Below are 16767 nucleotides of genomic sequence, written 5' to 3'. Positions count from 1 at the left end.
TCAAACTCTCTCACCCCAGATATCTTCTTTATCCCTTATCCCATCACCTTTAAGAGTGAAGAGGAAATTGGTGAATGCTCACTGGATACTGTCACTAAGCTTCAGGGACTTAGGGCTCCAGTGCAAGGCTGCTGCAGCACCCATCTCCCTGAGGCACGGGGTCCTCTGTCAGCTTTCACTACGACAGCGGGAGGCTCCCAGAGTCAGTACTGCAAAGCAGCTCTGCTGGCCAGCCTATGGAGCAAGGGAAGGATGGAGGGAGTTATTTTACCCATTCTCTGTTCCCTGTTGTCAAGTAATAGTGCATGGGCGAGTCAGCTTTCGTAACTCACTACGAATGATCTAATATTTAATAAGAGTTGCTGGTTTTGCTTTGAAAAGAACGGACATGTTGCAGGATTGTCAGCTCTGGAGCCAATCATCTCTTGCAAAGAGTATCCCATTTTGCCTTGCTGACTAACACAGCCATCTCTCAGTGGCGCTGTTTCCTATCCCCTCCATTTAATAGTCAGATTCATTTTCATTCTTTATTACCATTCCTTTAGCTTTACACAGTTCACTGCTGTAACTCCAAATAATCTCCATCTGGAATATCACTTTGGCTCTCTTTTTTCGTATTACTGGGAACTCATTTAGTTTTGTCAGTGTTTCAGTTTAAATATGCCTTCAATTTTTATTTTTTTTTTAGTTTTGGTGGTGAGTTGCTGGAAGATTGTTAGCCTGAGTTTCTGGGTGGATTGCATTAGCTTTTCATTCTGATTTAAAGGCACCAAATGCTAGAAGTTGTGTCACAGCAGAGATTTCACAGTTTTTTCAACAACCAGGAATAATGCTTATAATGAACTTCTTTTTTGTCCTCCTAATGCTTGCAGTGTACTTGTGATGGACACTATCAAGATAGCGAGTTTAGATATGAACTTTCACAGCTGTTGAGTTCTGTTCCCAAATCTCTATAACTCCTTCTTGGTAGTGGAATGACTTTTCCCCCCCCCCCCATGATTATGTAGTTTCATGTCTCAGTAATTCTAAAAATTATTTTTACTTAATAGCAATAATGCGGACTTCTATATAACTTTACTCATCTTTCTGTAAGATTGGTTTTATTCTATAATTCTTTTCCCTTTTACCCCTACAAATGTAAGAAGTGTGTTAGAACAGACTTGCCTCGTCACCAAAGTGCTTGATTAAAATCAGCTAAATCCTTCTTCTCTTCATGATTTCTACGCATGCAGAGCAGAAAGCAATAAACTCATTCAGGACCAGGCTCTGTCCTCTTTTTCACAGGAGTAAATCCAGAGATCTCTGCTGACTGCTCTGGAGTTGTGGTTGAGGTATCTCAGTTCAAATGGGACCAAAATTTCTGTTCTAATGTGTAGCCAGCAGTGCAGTTCTGTCACCATCAGGAAGATGCTCATTCCTATTAGTGTTTGAACTATGTTTTCAGAATGGTTACAAAGATGGTCATATCTTTTTTCAGCATGCTCTGAACTTACATTGATAATTAAGGGTGTTTAACAAAGCACTGCAGAAATTCATTACATTATGAATGAAGACAACTGACTTTTTCACTTTCCCTTCAAACTTGAATGCATTTGAAATCTCTCTGACTTTCTTGGCCATCCTTTCACACAGCGTAGAATTACGGTGCTATTGCAGCAGGCTGATACCTACTGGTGCAGCAATACAGCTCTCTGATCTGAGGGATTATCTGTAGATCTCTCTTAACATTTTTCCCCTTCCTTGGGCCTAAAATTTGGCAGATTCATACTCTGCTCAGGGGGCTTTATGTAATATGACTGAGATGTGTTCTAGGAGGAAGTGAGCCAAGAAAAGGACTCAGAAATTATTATATCCTATTCATTTAGCACTGCTGTGTGATTTGAGATTCCCTGGCAGAAAAAAAACACTCAGTTTGCTGATGTGACTTCTGTGATCTGCAGTAAATATTGTCAAAATAGAAAAGTTTGAAAAAGAGTTTTCACTCTCCTTGAGTTCTCAATAGTCTACCCTTATCCAACACTGTAGATTTCATTCTGGGCTTCTGCATGGAATTTAAGGAAATTCTGCCCCAATAAATGGAGCTTTCCTTCAGCAAGAGGGACTCTGAGGGAATCCTTCCTACTTTCCTATGCAAGTCAGTCACTCCACACAGGTAAGCTCCCTTTTTTGGGGGGGGCAGAGGTCTTGGGCTTACCTCGAGGGCTGCAGGGAAATTGGAGAAGGCTAGCTCGTGGACCCCTTGGCATTTGCCATTTCAAAAGCCAGGCTGGGTATCCTTCTGCTGGAAGTGGTGAGCTTGATTTGTGAAATCCAGCTGCCTCTATTATGTCGGAGCAAGACAAGATGATCTGTGATGACTCTTTCTCGCTGCAGGGCTTATGAATAAATGAAGAGATGAAGAGGCATAGAGAAAGAGCCCGTGTTCTTGGGGAGTCCTCTTGCACATGAGGAACAGTAAATATGTTCACATGCACAGGAAGCAGAGTTAGAGAGGCCTAAATGACCTTCAAATTATTATTTCCCAAGATTCACAAACTTTGCATTCTACTTTTTTTAAGGTAAAGGTTTTCCATAGAATTCATCTGTAATTTGAACACATCTGACACCTCTATTGCTACATTTCGGAAATCTGAAAAGATTTATTATTTTTCTGTAGTAATTCCTTTCTGCTCCTGACAAAGTAGTAGTGACACAGCACTGTAATGGCACTGACACTGTGGCCGCAGGATTTCCATGTGTCATTCATTCTGTCACAACACATTTTTCTACCTCTGAGATTTTCTTCAACTCTTATTGACTGATCTCATCAATATGCTACAATAGAGAGACACTGAAAAACAATTGCAGATCTGGTATGATATGTTGGCTTGCTAGAAAGATTTACTCTTTTTGTGAGATATTTACTAAAACTAATTAAATTTGTCTTAGAAAACATATCAGTTGCATTATTGCTTTTAAAAATTACAATCATTTCAAGAAAGCCTCTTTTTATAGCTTCTAGGCTCTTAAGGAGCATAAGTTTTCCATAAAATAATGCTTTATTTTTCAAAAAGAGTTGGTTTTACTCCAAATGCCAAAAGCTAAGACATTTGAGAATGTGAAAATCTTTTTCTATTTTCATTGGCAAAGAATTCCCATTTCTTATGATATATGATTTTACAGCTTTGTAAGGTGATGTGAGCCACTATTATTGCTAACATTTATTTTGCTTTAGAGGAAAAATCAGCAGGGAAGAATAGTGGGCTTTGCAAGAGAGTAGAGAGCATTATAAGTACATTAATTATCCTGGCACTTTTAATATTTCTTCAGATAAATTTGTCTTAGTGTTACAGCTCCATTACAGTTAAATGCCAGTCAGCTTTTCAGTGTTCTAACATGATTATTAGGATTTAGAATGGCATCGTATGAACTTGTCTCTCAGCCCACTGTATATTTTTGCAATAAAGCTCATTGTTTAGATAATTGTTTACTTTGTCTGCTCTTAATCATTTCCCTTTCATTTTAAAAAAATCCAAAAAATTATTTGAACTAACGATGTCTGCTTAACTAACATATAAATTTAATAGTTCTTTTTAGATGTAGAGATCCTTGAGAATGACTTAGTGGCAACATTTCAAGTGCACCGTTCTTGCACATGCCCAAAGCTCGCCTCCCATGTATTGTTCAATCTGTTTGTGCAACGTGCTGATTCAGCCTGTGCTCCATCCCTCCTCTCCTTGCCTGTCCACACAATAAACTGAAGGCTCTTGGTCACACAGTGACAGTGACCACTGAGGCAGTTTTTGCATGCACCCGCACGAGCAGGTGCATTTGCGCTCTTTTAGCATCTGGCCTTTATGATCATATACAGCAAATTCCACCTTGGAGAGCTAAGGATCTAGAGCAAAGCTATGTATAAACTAGGAAGGCCCCAGAGAAAAAGGAGACTGGAGGCCTAGCTCTCACCTCCTTGAAATTTATTCCATAGATTCCAGCAAAGTCAGTCTTTCATACAGGTTGAAAAGGGACCAAAACAAAGCTCTGAGTTTGCAGAAGTCTGCATACTTCCGAAGTAAACAATTCTGCCTGTCTCCAAATCTCTTCCCTATTGTCCTGCCCTGCATGACCTGTTGTCCCCTCACTCCTCCTGCTCCCCCTCTGTTCCTTCAGTAGATCCTGCAATTTTGCACAGGTCCTTCTCTCTCCAGGCCTGTTTACTTCTTTCCCTGCAGGAGAGAAGGAGCTTTTTGAGAGAGAAAAAATGCATACACGTGTTAAAAAAAAGACAAGCCTGGTCATAAGGAAGCCATTCAATACCTTATTTATGTACAAAATTTCATTGCAGATTCAAAATCCAAGTTAGAGGAGAACCCCGCTAGTTTGATGTAGCGTGTGTGACTTGAGGCACAAGTAAATAAATCCCAGACTTGCTACTTCTGTCATCTTTCCTCTGTACATTGCTGTGTGAATCAGTGAATAAGGATGTGAAAGTCAGTTAAGTGACTCACAGAGTAAGTTTCCAGGGAAGTGAAGGCTGCAGAATTAGCTCTTGCTGGATACATCCATGGCTTTGAAGCTTGCTCTCAAACCCACTTTCAAGGTCAAAGTTGCTGTTTGTCCGCAAACTGTCCAGAAGCCACTACACGCTCAGACTCAGGTCTGACACAGCCCAACTGACCTGCTTTGCACTGAAAAGTGGAGTTTTATCCAGAACTCATGAAATTGCATACCAGAAGTGTGCATGCCACATGCATCAGTCTAGCTACTCCCTCAGCCTTCCCTGATACTACCGTTCCAGGCATGTCCACTCAGTGCAACCAGACTTAGACGACAGCGTATCCGGGCAAGTCTAATGCCTCTTCTGGAAGGCAGAGAGCAAGAAAAAGCCTGGTTCCTCTGCTCTCATTTCATTTGGGAGTCCACAGCCCATCACAATGTCCATCAGAGTGTTTCTAAATACTGCATAGCAGTACATCTGTTCTTTCAGTTCCTATCCTGAGGGTCAGTTCTGGGTAACATTTTTTGGCTTGTATATATAATAAGCCAGATTTTTTTTTTTCTCAAGAGTTAGTTACATCTTCTTCTAGGACAAGGGTTGTCATAGTGTGTACCATAGTTTAAAGAATGTTTGATTACCTTACAAGGCATGCTGTCCTGACTAATTCTTTGCTTTTTACTCCCCCAAGGCCAGCTGAGGTGGAAGGTTCTCAGTCCACCCAGGCTGAGGGAAAGAAACCAGGACAGATTGGGACCCTAGGGGGGAGGTGCTAGAGCAAGTACAAGGGGGTACCAAATTTAGGTGTTCCCAAGACAGGATTTGTCAAGTGTGACAAAACCCACCAAGCACAGTGGATGCCCTATGTCACACAGGACACATAAGCCTTGACGGAAAGCACAGAAGAGGTTGCAAAAGAACTGACCAGGCCTTTGGCTAATTGGTGCCTCCCTGTGTCCATTTTTTCTAGTCCATGCAGCAGAGAACCAAGATAGGCTTGCTAGCTGGCCAGTTTAAAACAAACAAACAAACAAAAAACCAAAAAATCCAAAAACCAACAACAAAAACCACAAAAAGATGCAAAAACCAGCCACTCTTGCAATTGACTGCTGCATGTGCAGTAGCTTTGGCAAGTCAAGGCTATGCCAGAGTTATTGTGTGAACTGATTTGCCTGTGAACCTGCAGAGCCCAAGTGGCTGCGTGTCATAGATCAACTCCTAGGCTAGTCACAGTAGTGGCACTACTGCTGACAACTCCAGCAAATTAGGTTGCCTTGCCAGCACCCAGTATGGTGATGGCCAAAATGGCCAGAACAGTTGATTGAGCTGTAGCACTAAGCGAGGCAGAAAGGAAACATCCAGGACGTTGCTGAGGGAAAAACAGTGGTATTCGGCACAGCTGTCATTTTCTTACTTGGTAGCCCGTGGAGAACTCTGACAAATATGTACATCAGCCATGCCGAAGCCCTCTGGCAGGGCATGTGTTTTGGTTGATTCTTGTGGCATGAAGGGAAGTTCCCTCTGTGGGAGATGCCATAAGGAAAGAGACACCCCCGGATGGGCACTGGATTCATGGAGGAGAAGTCTGATTACCAGCCAGCAGATGATCTCTCCAGGGCTAGCCCACGATGTCACATGCCCAGATGTCATCAGAAAAGATGACTAGGGTATGTAGGGGAGTGACTCCAAAGGGAAAGCAGGGACTATCAGGGAAAGACGGAAGGGTGATTGCTGCTCTAACGGGGTCAAACAGGGCTGTGAAAGATTGTTGAAGTCTAGTTGTGTTTGCCAAAATGCCACAAGCTACCCATGGGGCATGCCCACATGAGTGTGGCATTGCAGTCTCCCTCTCCTAATCCACAATCCTTTCCCTGAAGCTGCTTTTCCTTCAGTCTGGATGTCTGGGTGAGCAAATCTTGCAATGACTTGCCTTTACAGATCCTCTCTTGGTGTAGGGGATTCCTGTCGAGCTCACAGAAGTTATGGAGTACAAAGTAAGAGAGGTGTGTGGGATTGCTGGCACACTAGGTTCACTACTGATGAACTTCAGCCTGGAGCTACTGGAAAAACTGAGGTTTCCAGTGTAGACCAGTGGTGCAAGACATAGGGTGTGCTGTGCTTGAACAGCTATAACAACCTGAAGACCCTGACAAGTTAAAGCCCAACTTCTTATTTTGGTATTGCTAATGACAAGTATTCAAAATTCATGAGGCAGCACCCCAAAATCATAAGTTGGAGGTTTTTTGTTAACGTTTTTAGGGTTTTAGAATTCATCATTTTTCTTTGCCATTACACATGACATAACATGATTCCAGGAGTTAGATTTAAGAACGCCACGTCATCACTATTGTAAGATATGTAATAAAATTATGTGCTTCTAGAGCAATGATTAAGATTTCAGGTTATTTCCATTTTATTTCATTTCACTTCTGTCATGAAATTGCTTGAGTCACATGGCATGAAGCATATTTAAATAATTTCTGGAAAGAAACCCATAAATATAGTAAACTTTGATGAAGCATGCAAGTCATATAACCAGTACATTCTTCTTATCACACAACAGCTTGAGTTCTCACAAGAGTCTACTCACGTTTAAATAGTGATCGTCTTTGGTGCCACGGAAATCTCATAAATTCTTAATCAAAGGACGCCACAGCCTTTGATTGCATGAGAACAGTCAGGCGACATAAAAACTGGCACTTTTCACTGGTGTTTACATACAGATTATAGACACACTATATGGTTACAGTTTTTCATTGCATGCCACAGCGTATGACCTTCTGGGTTTCCTTTCATGCACAAAACCATGAAGGGCTTATAGTTCTCCTAATGATCCATTTACCTAAGACAAAGGAAACCCTTTTATTTTATAAAGAAAATACAAGCTTCGAACTTCAAATGTATCCCATTTTCCCAGATACACAGACATCTTGGGAGTGATCAGGACAGATCTGAGCTAGGGATCTATGCTGTTTTAGACAACCTAGGTTGTCCAAGACATCTGCATTGGGCTGGCAGGTATGATAAGGACTTACAGGAGTTCTAAGCCCTTTTGCAGCAGCAGCTGGAGGCTGGTCAGGATCTAAGAAGACACTAGATGCTTCTGATTAGCCAACTGAATCACCTAGTGTCTAACATTCAAAGCTGCAGCTAAATAGGGTAGTTGACAAAACCTATACACTGTGGTGCCCACCAACTCCTGTGTCTGTATATGCAAGCAATCATTTTTAGAAGAGTTGTTGATTTTGTACACGCACATTTCAGGGACTGTGCCATGTTCAGGAGCCAGTGATGATCAGTTGCCTCTCTGTCCTTTACATTTTTCCCATTAATCATTCATGAAATCTTGCAAAGATGATAGAAAGCACAAACAGGAGACAGAGACTGAGGTAACTTACATACCATACCACTGAGCAGACACCAGAAGTGGTATGTAGCTGAACAGGATTCCTTAGGAGACACAAGCAGCGAAGCAGTAGTAGTAAGTCCTTAGATGAAATTCTCATTTCTTCCCTGTGATGTCCCATGCCAGTGGGCCTGGTGCTTAGTATGGTCATGAAGATGAAAGAGAAGTAGCTGCTCATCCAGTCTTTGGCTGGCTCCTGCAGCAAGCTACCACATGCCTCCAAAGAAGGCTTCTTTTCCCAGTATGGATACCATGGCAGGATGTTATAGGATAACAGCTGAAGAATCCACCATAGAGGAACCCCTTTAATGCCAGAGAAGCAGCTGGAACTTCTTAAAGATCTTCCTTAAACCTAATACTTAGGGTGAAACGACTGAGAAGGTTATGTGCAGGATGACCTGCAGCCTCTCCACATCTTGCCTTTGAGACCAAGCTAAGAGTTACGAGAGCCTCCATCCAGATCCAGGATGGAGAAGTCCTTGTAGTCCCTGCTCCCCAGCAAGGCAGGCTCTGTCCCTCCTCTGGGACTGCTGGGGGAAACACTGCCTCCTACCCGTGTCACTCCCTGCTGAGAAGAATTCCAGTCTTTATTCAAAACAATAGCAAAACTCTTTTTGACTTAGCAGGACAAAAGTTTCATCCTTGGAGAAACCAAGGAGTAGCTTTTCATTTCCATCCTGAGTAGCTCTTATCCCAAGGAACTGGAAAACAATCCAGTACCTTAGTGGTTCAGCAGTGGGTGCTCAGGAAGGAGTGTCTTCTTCCTTGAAATGATTGATGGAATTGGCCAGAATCTGACCTATTAAAGCTGGAAAGTTACTTCTGAACTTTGAATACATCCCTCTCGGTCCTAGGTCATTTTTGCCAGCTATAATCTTGTTGAGTGGGCAACCTGAAATAAAGTGCGTAGAAGGTAACATGCAGCTACGATCAACCCTTTGTAATACTTCTGTATTAATTTTTTTACTCATGAACATTCAGGTTGCCTGTACAGTCCACGTACCTATCCTAAAGTGCTAAATTCACTGAATGCAAACACTTACCAAACAATTTGGGGGATATGAGGAGTGGGGGGAATGCTACAGACATCTGTCATTGTGATAACAGGAGTTAAGTACTTTGCTCTGACTTCAGTTTCCTGACAACAGGAGTGGAAAACAATTACCATTTTCCCAACTGAATTCTGAGTTTATTGTCTTGGGAACATTCCTTGCAGATGACAGAAAGAGAAGAAAGTATCCTACCAGATGTACTTCTAGCTCTTCCACTATTTATCTCTCCTGCCAATTTGGAAGCCTGTTTATTTGGTTTATTAAATATCACAGCTTACTATTTAAAATACCATACAGCAGGACTGGAAGAACTACATACTTAAGTACTACATTATCCTCCTTTGCTCAGCTCTTATCTGACAAGGTCATTATTTAAAGAGTATAGGCACATATAACCTTCAAGACACAATACGGCAATAAACTGTTCTCTTTTTAGTATCAGCTGTAAAGTCTGCAGGATGACTGACAATTATAAACACCTTAGGAAGCGAGGTACAAGATCCCTTTTAATACTGGATTCTGGTATCTATATTCTGTGTTGGAGGCATGGTCTCTCTAGCAGGAGCTGTGTAAGCAAATACATGGGAGCATACGAAATGCTTCATTCTTAAGGCTCCATTGTATCTTCCTCTTACCAAAGGATAGTCACCGTTAATAACTTTTTCCCCCCTCTTCTGTTTCTGCATCAGACAGAAAAAGCTAATTATTGTCTTTCAGATATCTGGGCAGCTGGAGGACTTCTTAAGCACTTTACAATAAAGTGTAAACTCCCGCCCCTGTGGTCCCTACATGGCACAATTCAATGAGGAATGTATCTTTCACAGGACCTGACATTCTGTATTGGTCTGTACTTTAAAAATATGTGATACAAACATTTAAATAGGTTCACTGCATTTAGTTTTTACTGGCTCTTTACTGAGATAAGGCATTACATTGATTAACCCCCGTGCCATGCCATTATCTGTGTATGATAAAATATAGAGTACAGGTGCACACTTCTGAATTAGCTCAGATTACCTTTGTTCTGATGAGAATGAGTGCAGTGATCAAGAATGGAAGTGAGAAATGCATGGAGGAAGGCAGCACAGTCCTTGTCCAAGACAGGTACTCACAGGCTGGTAGTCAGGCACAAGGGGGTTCCTGCCTCCACTGCAATTTGCACATCCAGAGGCACTGAAGGAATGCAAGCTCTAGGGCAAAAAAAAAAAAAGGTAGGCATATCATTAAATTGATGGGAAAGGTCATATATATCTTTCACTCCATCTGAGCAAAGTAAATACAGTTTTCCTGAATTTTGACAGCATTAACAAGACTTGGAGATCTATAGCTGGAAGGGATTTCCTCTATAATTTACTCCATTCTCCAGCACCAGCGCAGAATGACGTATATCAAGCTATTCCTGACAGATGCTTATTTTTTAACAGCTTCCAATGAAGGTGATTCCACAATGACTGCAAGCAGCATCCCCTCATGCTACTACACTGCCCTTCTAACTAGAAATTTTTTCTAATTGCTAGTCCAAATCTCTCTTGTTACAAATTAAGGTAATTACTTCTTAACTTTGTACCTGCACTGGACATAGCCAACAGATGAATCAACTTCGTGACAACTGAAAACATACTCAGCAGACTGCTACATTTCCCCTTCCCTGAGTTTCCTCTTTTTTTTCAGCCTAACTTCCTTCTGTCCTTTCTCAGAGCTCAAGATTTCTGAACTGCCTCTCATCTCCATGGCTTTTCTCTCAGCTCTCTCTAGTTTTTCAGTCTTTTAAAAACACAGTGCCCCAAATGGGACTCTCTATTCCAGCTGCGGAAGAAAAATCCAGTGCCAAACGGACCCCCAAAATTATCTTCTTTGGCTTACGTATGGCCCTATTATTAACACTTCCCAGAACATCATTTGCCTGTTTTGCAATCCTGCCACGTAACTGACTCACGCTCAGCGTGTGACCCATGGAACCCTGGGTTCTTCTCTGCGGAAAGGACTGCGGTGAGCCCTGCGTAAGGGTCTTGAACTGACCCTGAGGGACAGAGGAGGGTAGATCACGTCGTGTTGTGACAGCTGTGGGGAAAGAGAGCCTCAGGGCCTGTATCCACCAGCCACAACCAGACTAGACACAGCTCAAGTAAAGAGCTGTCAATTAGTCTGCACAGAGACCTGGGTGCAATCAGTCCCAGAGAAAGGCTTGATCCTGCCACTGGTTTTATGAGTAGATTCTTGCATTCATCAGATCGTTTAATACAACAAAATTGGACTGAAACAAATGTAAATGGAGTCCACGGGCAGAGAGCAGTGGGGAACAGAGATGTCAAGCACATGCACGTCAGTTTATATACTTGCAGGGCACGGGTCTCAAGACTGTCACGCCTATTACCTTTACCCTCGGTATGCTGAATAAAGAACAGAGAAGGGAGTTCACACCACTAATGGTGTGCTTTTCTTCAGGTGTCTTCTGCTCGCCTTGCTTCTACCTCCAACTTAGTAGAGGATTAATCCCACCTAACTGATCTAAAACTGGTGTCGTGTCTAAGCCCCTTTTGGTCTCCTCTGCAGTCTGGGAAAGGAAGAACTACCTTCCGACCTCTGGATTCACCCCGTTCCAAAATAAATGTCTTAGAGACAAGGCATGAATCACCTCCTGAACATGCTGCCTCTCTCCCTTGACCAGCAAGGGAGTGACCCAGCCAGCCTTAGGCCAGGTGTCCAATTCTTCAACAGCCATGGAAAGGCAATCACAATTACTTCCTTAATGATGGGCCAGGGTCTCTAGTCCAGCTGATTACTTTTCCAGGAAAGCACTCATAATCTCTTCCATGCATAGCCAAATTCAGTGTATGTATGAGAATCCATAAAGTTGGGTTTAAATGCTGAATATCCTCTCTGTTCTCTGTCTTCCACACATCCTCTGCCTTGAGCTCTAGTTATCTATAGCAGATTGTCTTTTCCCAGCCATTCCTGGCAATACCTCAATAACCAGCAGCTGGGTCACATTCATGCAGTCACAAGAACAAGACAAAGCTATCAGTTCAAAATTATATCTCCTCTCCCTGGCTTTCATTCGGCCTGGCAAAAACTGACAAAGGGATGTCATTTTTTTTGCCTGACCACATTTCTCATAGCACGTAGAAGGAAGCGTAACTTGCTATCACAGCAATTTTTCCCTTTCACACATGGCTAACCACACTGTACATTTCACACAGATCTTTTCACTCAGCTGCTGCAAGTAATGGTCCCGAAGTACCAGAAATCAGAGACTATGCTGTCTCAGCTTTGTTAGAAGCCATAGAATTCTATGCTAAAACTATACACACTTTACTGATCTTATTAAAACAAAGGTTTTGGTAGCAAACTCATGAAATGCAAACTGTTGACAGAAAAGCTTTGCTGGCAGATTTTTGCAGAGTAGCACATGTAATTATAGAGTACATATATATGTAATTTTGGTTCTGTTTCTGCAGAACTTCATGCAAGAACTGGAAGGTCAACATCATTCTCTAGAAAGAGGGATAATCAGCAGCTAAATTTGGGATGCAGAGGGCTGCTGTTATGCTTGGGTCAGAAGCTGCCACTAGTCTAGAACAGGAACAGAAAATAATTTTCTCCCTCTAAGCTTTGCTTGAAGATTTATCTAACACCATACTTATTTCCATGAAAAGTACTGTACATTTGCCACTAGTGGACACACAGATGTCCACTTCTGACACTGAACTGATCTATTAGTTCCAGTGTAACATCATGGGGGAGACAAGGGATTGGAAATTACGAGCATGGAAAGTCTTTTCCATATCCTGGTATGGTATATTTGTATTTTGTAAATGGAAAAACGTAATTGTGTGAAATTAATTAGGGGATGGTTCAGAGCACCACTAGCTTTTATTACGGCCAAAACCTCTTTGTAGTGACATTCTGTGCTCAGTGGTCTAGAGTTGGTCTACGTTTTCAAACACTAGATGGTGCCAAGGGTCCACACATAAAGAAAAGCTGACTTTAAAAGAAACAAAAATGTTCCATTTAATGGCAATACTGGCATAGTTTGGTCTCTGTGTAGTTATGTGAATTAGTTCAAAATCTACTGTTAAAATGTCTCATTACCTAGGAATTGACAGAAAAAAAATCTGTACAAGATGATAGTAACCCAAGTAAACTCACAGGTAATTTAGTGCTGGAGTCTACAGAGAGGACAGCAATTCAGAAATGAAGTTTCAATACAGGGATGTTACCATCATGGGCAGGTCCAGATTCATCTAGTCCAAAACCATTTCTCTGACAATGACTGATACAAAGTGCTTCAAAGAAACCTATAAAAGCTCTGTGGCAAGCAGATAGTCACAGTCCTACCCTTGCTCTTCGCCTGGTACCTCACCCTTACAGGTTGGCTTAAGCTCTAGCATATGAAGCCAAACTTCGCAAAAAGGTGTTTCTAATTAAAAAATTGGTTGTTCTTGCTAGATATAAAAAAACTAGTTGGCCTTTTTTATAACTTAACTATGGACACTGATTGCAAGATGAAAAAATGCAAACAGCTGCAAACTGTATCCATGCCTACCTAATAACAAAGATGATAAAAATCTTTTACTTTTTCTAGATTTAGTGATTTCTTGAATAGAGAATTCTGTATTTCCTCACCTGGTAGTCTTACTGGCCTCACTATATGACCAAACTCTAGGGAATGAGAAACAAATTACCACAACTTTAAATCAGAAATGCATAATATCCGCTGCGTACTACTTTACAGCAATATTTGGGGAAAAAATCTGTAGCCATTCTGCAAGCCAGTATCATACTTTCCTGAGGCAGTTTGTATGAGACTATTATCTGTGAGATAATGATATTGACAGTTTGCAGGAAGACTGTTATTAAATTACTAGCAAGAAAGGACAGAAAGAGAAGGAACATTTGACACCTCATTAGCATTTTTATTCTGATGCTCTATTGTTTCAAGTTATTGACACTGTTCTCTTTTCCCAGTCCAGATTTTCCTGTTTGTACACAGTTGGAGTTCTGTGGGAAGAGGAATTTCTGCCTGCCAAGGATATGCAAGAGGGTGCAATTATCCGAGTCCTGGGGGAAGGGCTCAGTCCATGTAGTTATTTGTCAGTACAGATGCTAGATCCTGGTCCTGCAATCAGAATGATTATCATAAGGAACCTCTCATAGATGTCAATGTAGCTGGACAGAGTCTATTTTCTTAGTGGATAAGTAAGTACCATTTCTTAAATCCTTCTGACCCAAGTCTTTAAGAAGGATCCTTGGATCCACTCTTGATGTAAAATTGTTCCCTGGAAACTGGGCTGTGATGCCTACACAGTGCCATGTCTCTGTGTCTTTTGTGCATCATGTGTAGAAATAAATCAAGTTACTTTTAGATAACTCATCTGCAAGACTACAGGTATCTCTTACCAGTAGGCTTACAGAGTGAGGCCCAGTTCATAGGCAACAGAAATGATGTAATATAGCCCACCATAACGCAGACTGAGCAAACAGAAGGCACCATGTCTCTGTTGCTTGTTCCTCTTGCTTGTACAGAACTATGCTGCCTCAACAAACTTGTGTACAGAAGCTGTGGTGGGAGGGTGCATAGGACAGACAAACATACTAAAGGGAAAACAACAGTATACCTATGCCTAACTGATGATGATGTTTGGAGACACTGAGAAGGTTTAGAGAAGACTCACAATTGCCATTAAAAATTGGAAAACATTTTGTAGTGAAATATTTCAGGAATTTGCTTTGCTTTGCTTTGCTTATGAAACAAACATAAGTCCATAACCTCCTGTGCAGTTCCTCTGCAGATTAGCATTACTTTACATGCCCACTGGGTGCACTGTGTCACTCTTACAGTACGTGGGTACATCAGGTTCCTAGGATGGGGTCATTTTCAATCTCATTTTGACACAGTTACATTTTGCAAAGTTAGGTTAAATATTCTTAAAGAAAGAGAGGGCCAGTGACAGAAGATGAACCTATTACCCATTCATTAGGGATCTAATGGAAATAAGGACTTTTGTTAAAAACGCTGTTCTGAGAATGAGCCACCTCAAGGTTCAAGTCATGTCTGTCTGAGCAGCTAATTGCTGTGACACCATTGTCCGAAATCCAGGGAAGTCCTGAGTACATAGGCAAGTACTGCTGACACATGACTACAATTCACGTGATCTGGGGATGAGCGCAAGCTGGAGAGTAGTACTGCATTTGTGGGCCAAATGCAGCCTTGTTGCCAGACGTTGAGCAGTCCTGCCTTAAGCACTCCTTTGCAGACAGAGTCTCATTTCCTAACATTGTAATTGTAGATCATCTGCAAAGACTGATTAGCTTCAAAAGGTTAACTTCAATTTCTAGGTGTCCTTACAAAACAACGTACACAGCATCAACTCAAGCCCAAAGCCAGGAATCTGCAAGCTAAATGATACTGCTGGAATGCTCAATAAGCAAAACTTCCACACTAGCAAGCAAAACATCAAATACATGGATTTAATTTAACCCTTTTTTACTGGAGACAAGAGAAAAGGAAAAATAACAACATACCCACTAGATATGCCTGAATAGGACATAATGCACAAGTCAACCACATCACTTCCAATATGAGGTTGGAAATAGATCCATCATAATTCTCCAAAAGCTATTAGGAATCATAGAATCATAGAACGCTTTGTGATGGAAGGGACCTTTAAAGCTCATCTAGTCTACCCCCCCTGCAATTGGCAGGGACATCTTCAACTAGATCAGGTTGCTCAGAGCCCCATCCAGCCTGGCCTTGAATGTTTCCAAGGATGGGGCATCTGCCACCTCTCCGGGCAACCTGTTCCAGTGTTTCACCACCCTCCTCGTAAAAAATTTCTTCCTTATATCTAGTCTGAATCTACCCTCTTTTAGTTTAAAACCATTACCCCTTGTCCTATCGCTATTGGCCCTGCCAAAAAGTTTGTTCCCATCTTTCTTATAAGCCCCCTTTAAGTATTGAAAGGCTGCAATAAGGTCTCCCCGGAGTCTTCTCTTCTCCAGACGGAACAACCCCAACTCTCTCAGCGTTTCTTCATAGGAGAGGTGTTCCATCCCTCTGATCATCTTCATGGCCCTCCTCTGGACCCGCTCCAACAGGTCTATGTCCTTCTTGCACTGAGGACTCCAGAGCTGGACGCAGTACTCCAGGTGGGGTCTCACCAGAGCAGAGTAGAGGGGCAGAATCACCTACCTCGACCTGCTGGCCACGCTTCTTTTGATGCAGCCCAGGATACGGTTGGCTTTCTGGGCTGTGAGAGTACATTGCTGGCTCATGTCCAGCTTTTCATCTGTCAGTACCCCCAAGTCCTTCTCCTCAGGGCTGCTCTCAATCCCTTCATCCTCCAGCCTGTACTGATATCAGGGATTGCCCCAACCCAGGTGCAGAATGGCCGAGATAAACAGCTGCTGCTCACAGTTCGATGTTCAGGCTCAAAAGGGATGAACTGGTGGGTGCATCTATGAGCAGCCTGTAAAGAGGATGCTCATTCTCTAGACTTGGCAAGCAGCTTAAAAAAATAAAGCCATTTTGTGATCCGGCCCACATCAGTATTTTCAACATACAATACAGAACTATTATAGAGCATTAAAATGTCCATGGGTGTCAGAACTGTTTCCTAACTTTCTTTCCCAACTTAAAACTAAACTTGTTATGTGATACAGATCATGCCAGAATTTTCACCTCCAAAAGCGTGAGTTTTACACACACTGTCACCTAGGAAAATCTGTTTATGTACCAAGTAAGTAGGAGTTAAGCTCAGGCTAAGGAATAATGAGATATTGAATCAGATCACAGCTCATTTACCAGTTTATAACCATTAAAAAATTTTATAAGT

At 41.9% G+C, this 16767-nt stretch overlaps 1 protein-coding gene across 1 annotated transcript in view; it reads right to left on the bottom strand.

The window, feature by feature from the left end:
* Positions 1–394: 394 nt before the first annotated feature.
* CRIPT (CXXC repeat containing interactor of PDZ3 domain) overlaps positions 395–16767 on the bottom strand; it is a 46190-nt gene continuing 29817 nt past the window's right edge. The window contains exon 5 of the mRNA XM_082307009.1: positions 395–10122. Coding sequence (XP_082163135.1) covers positions 10055–10122 — 68 coding nt within the window. The 3' untranslated portion in view covers positions 395–10054. The remainder of the gene's footprint in view (positions 10123–16767) is intronic.

Source organism: Platalea leucorodia, assembly GCF_965183815.1.
Source record: "Platalea leucorodia genome assembly, chromosome: 3".
Classification (NCBI taxonomy): Eukaryota; Metazoa; Chordata; class Aves; order Pelecaniformes; family Threskiornithidae; genus Platalea; species Platalea leucorodia.
This window is presented reverse-complemented; position numbering and strand designations above follow the sequence as displayed.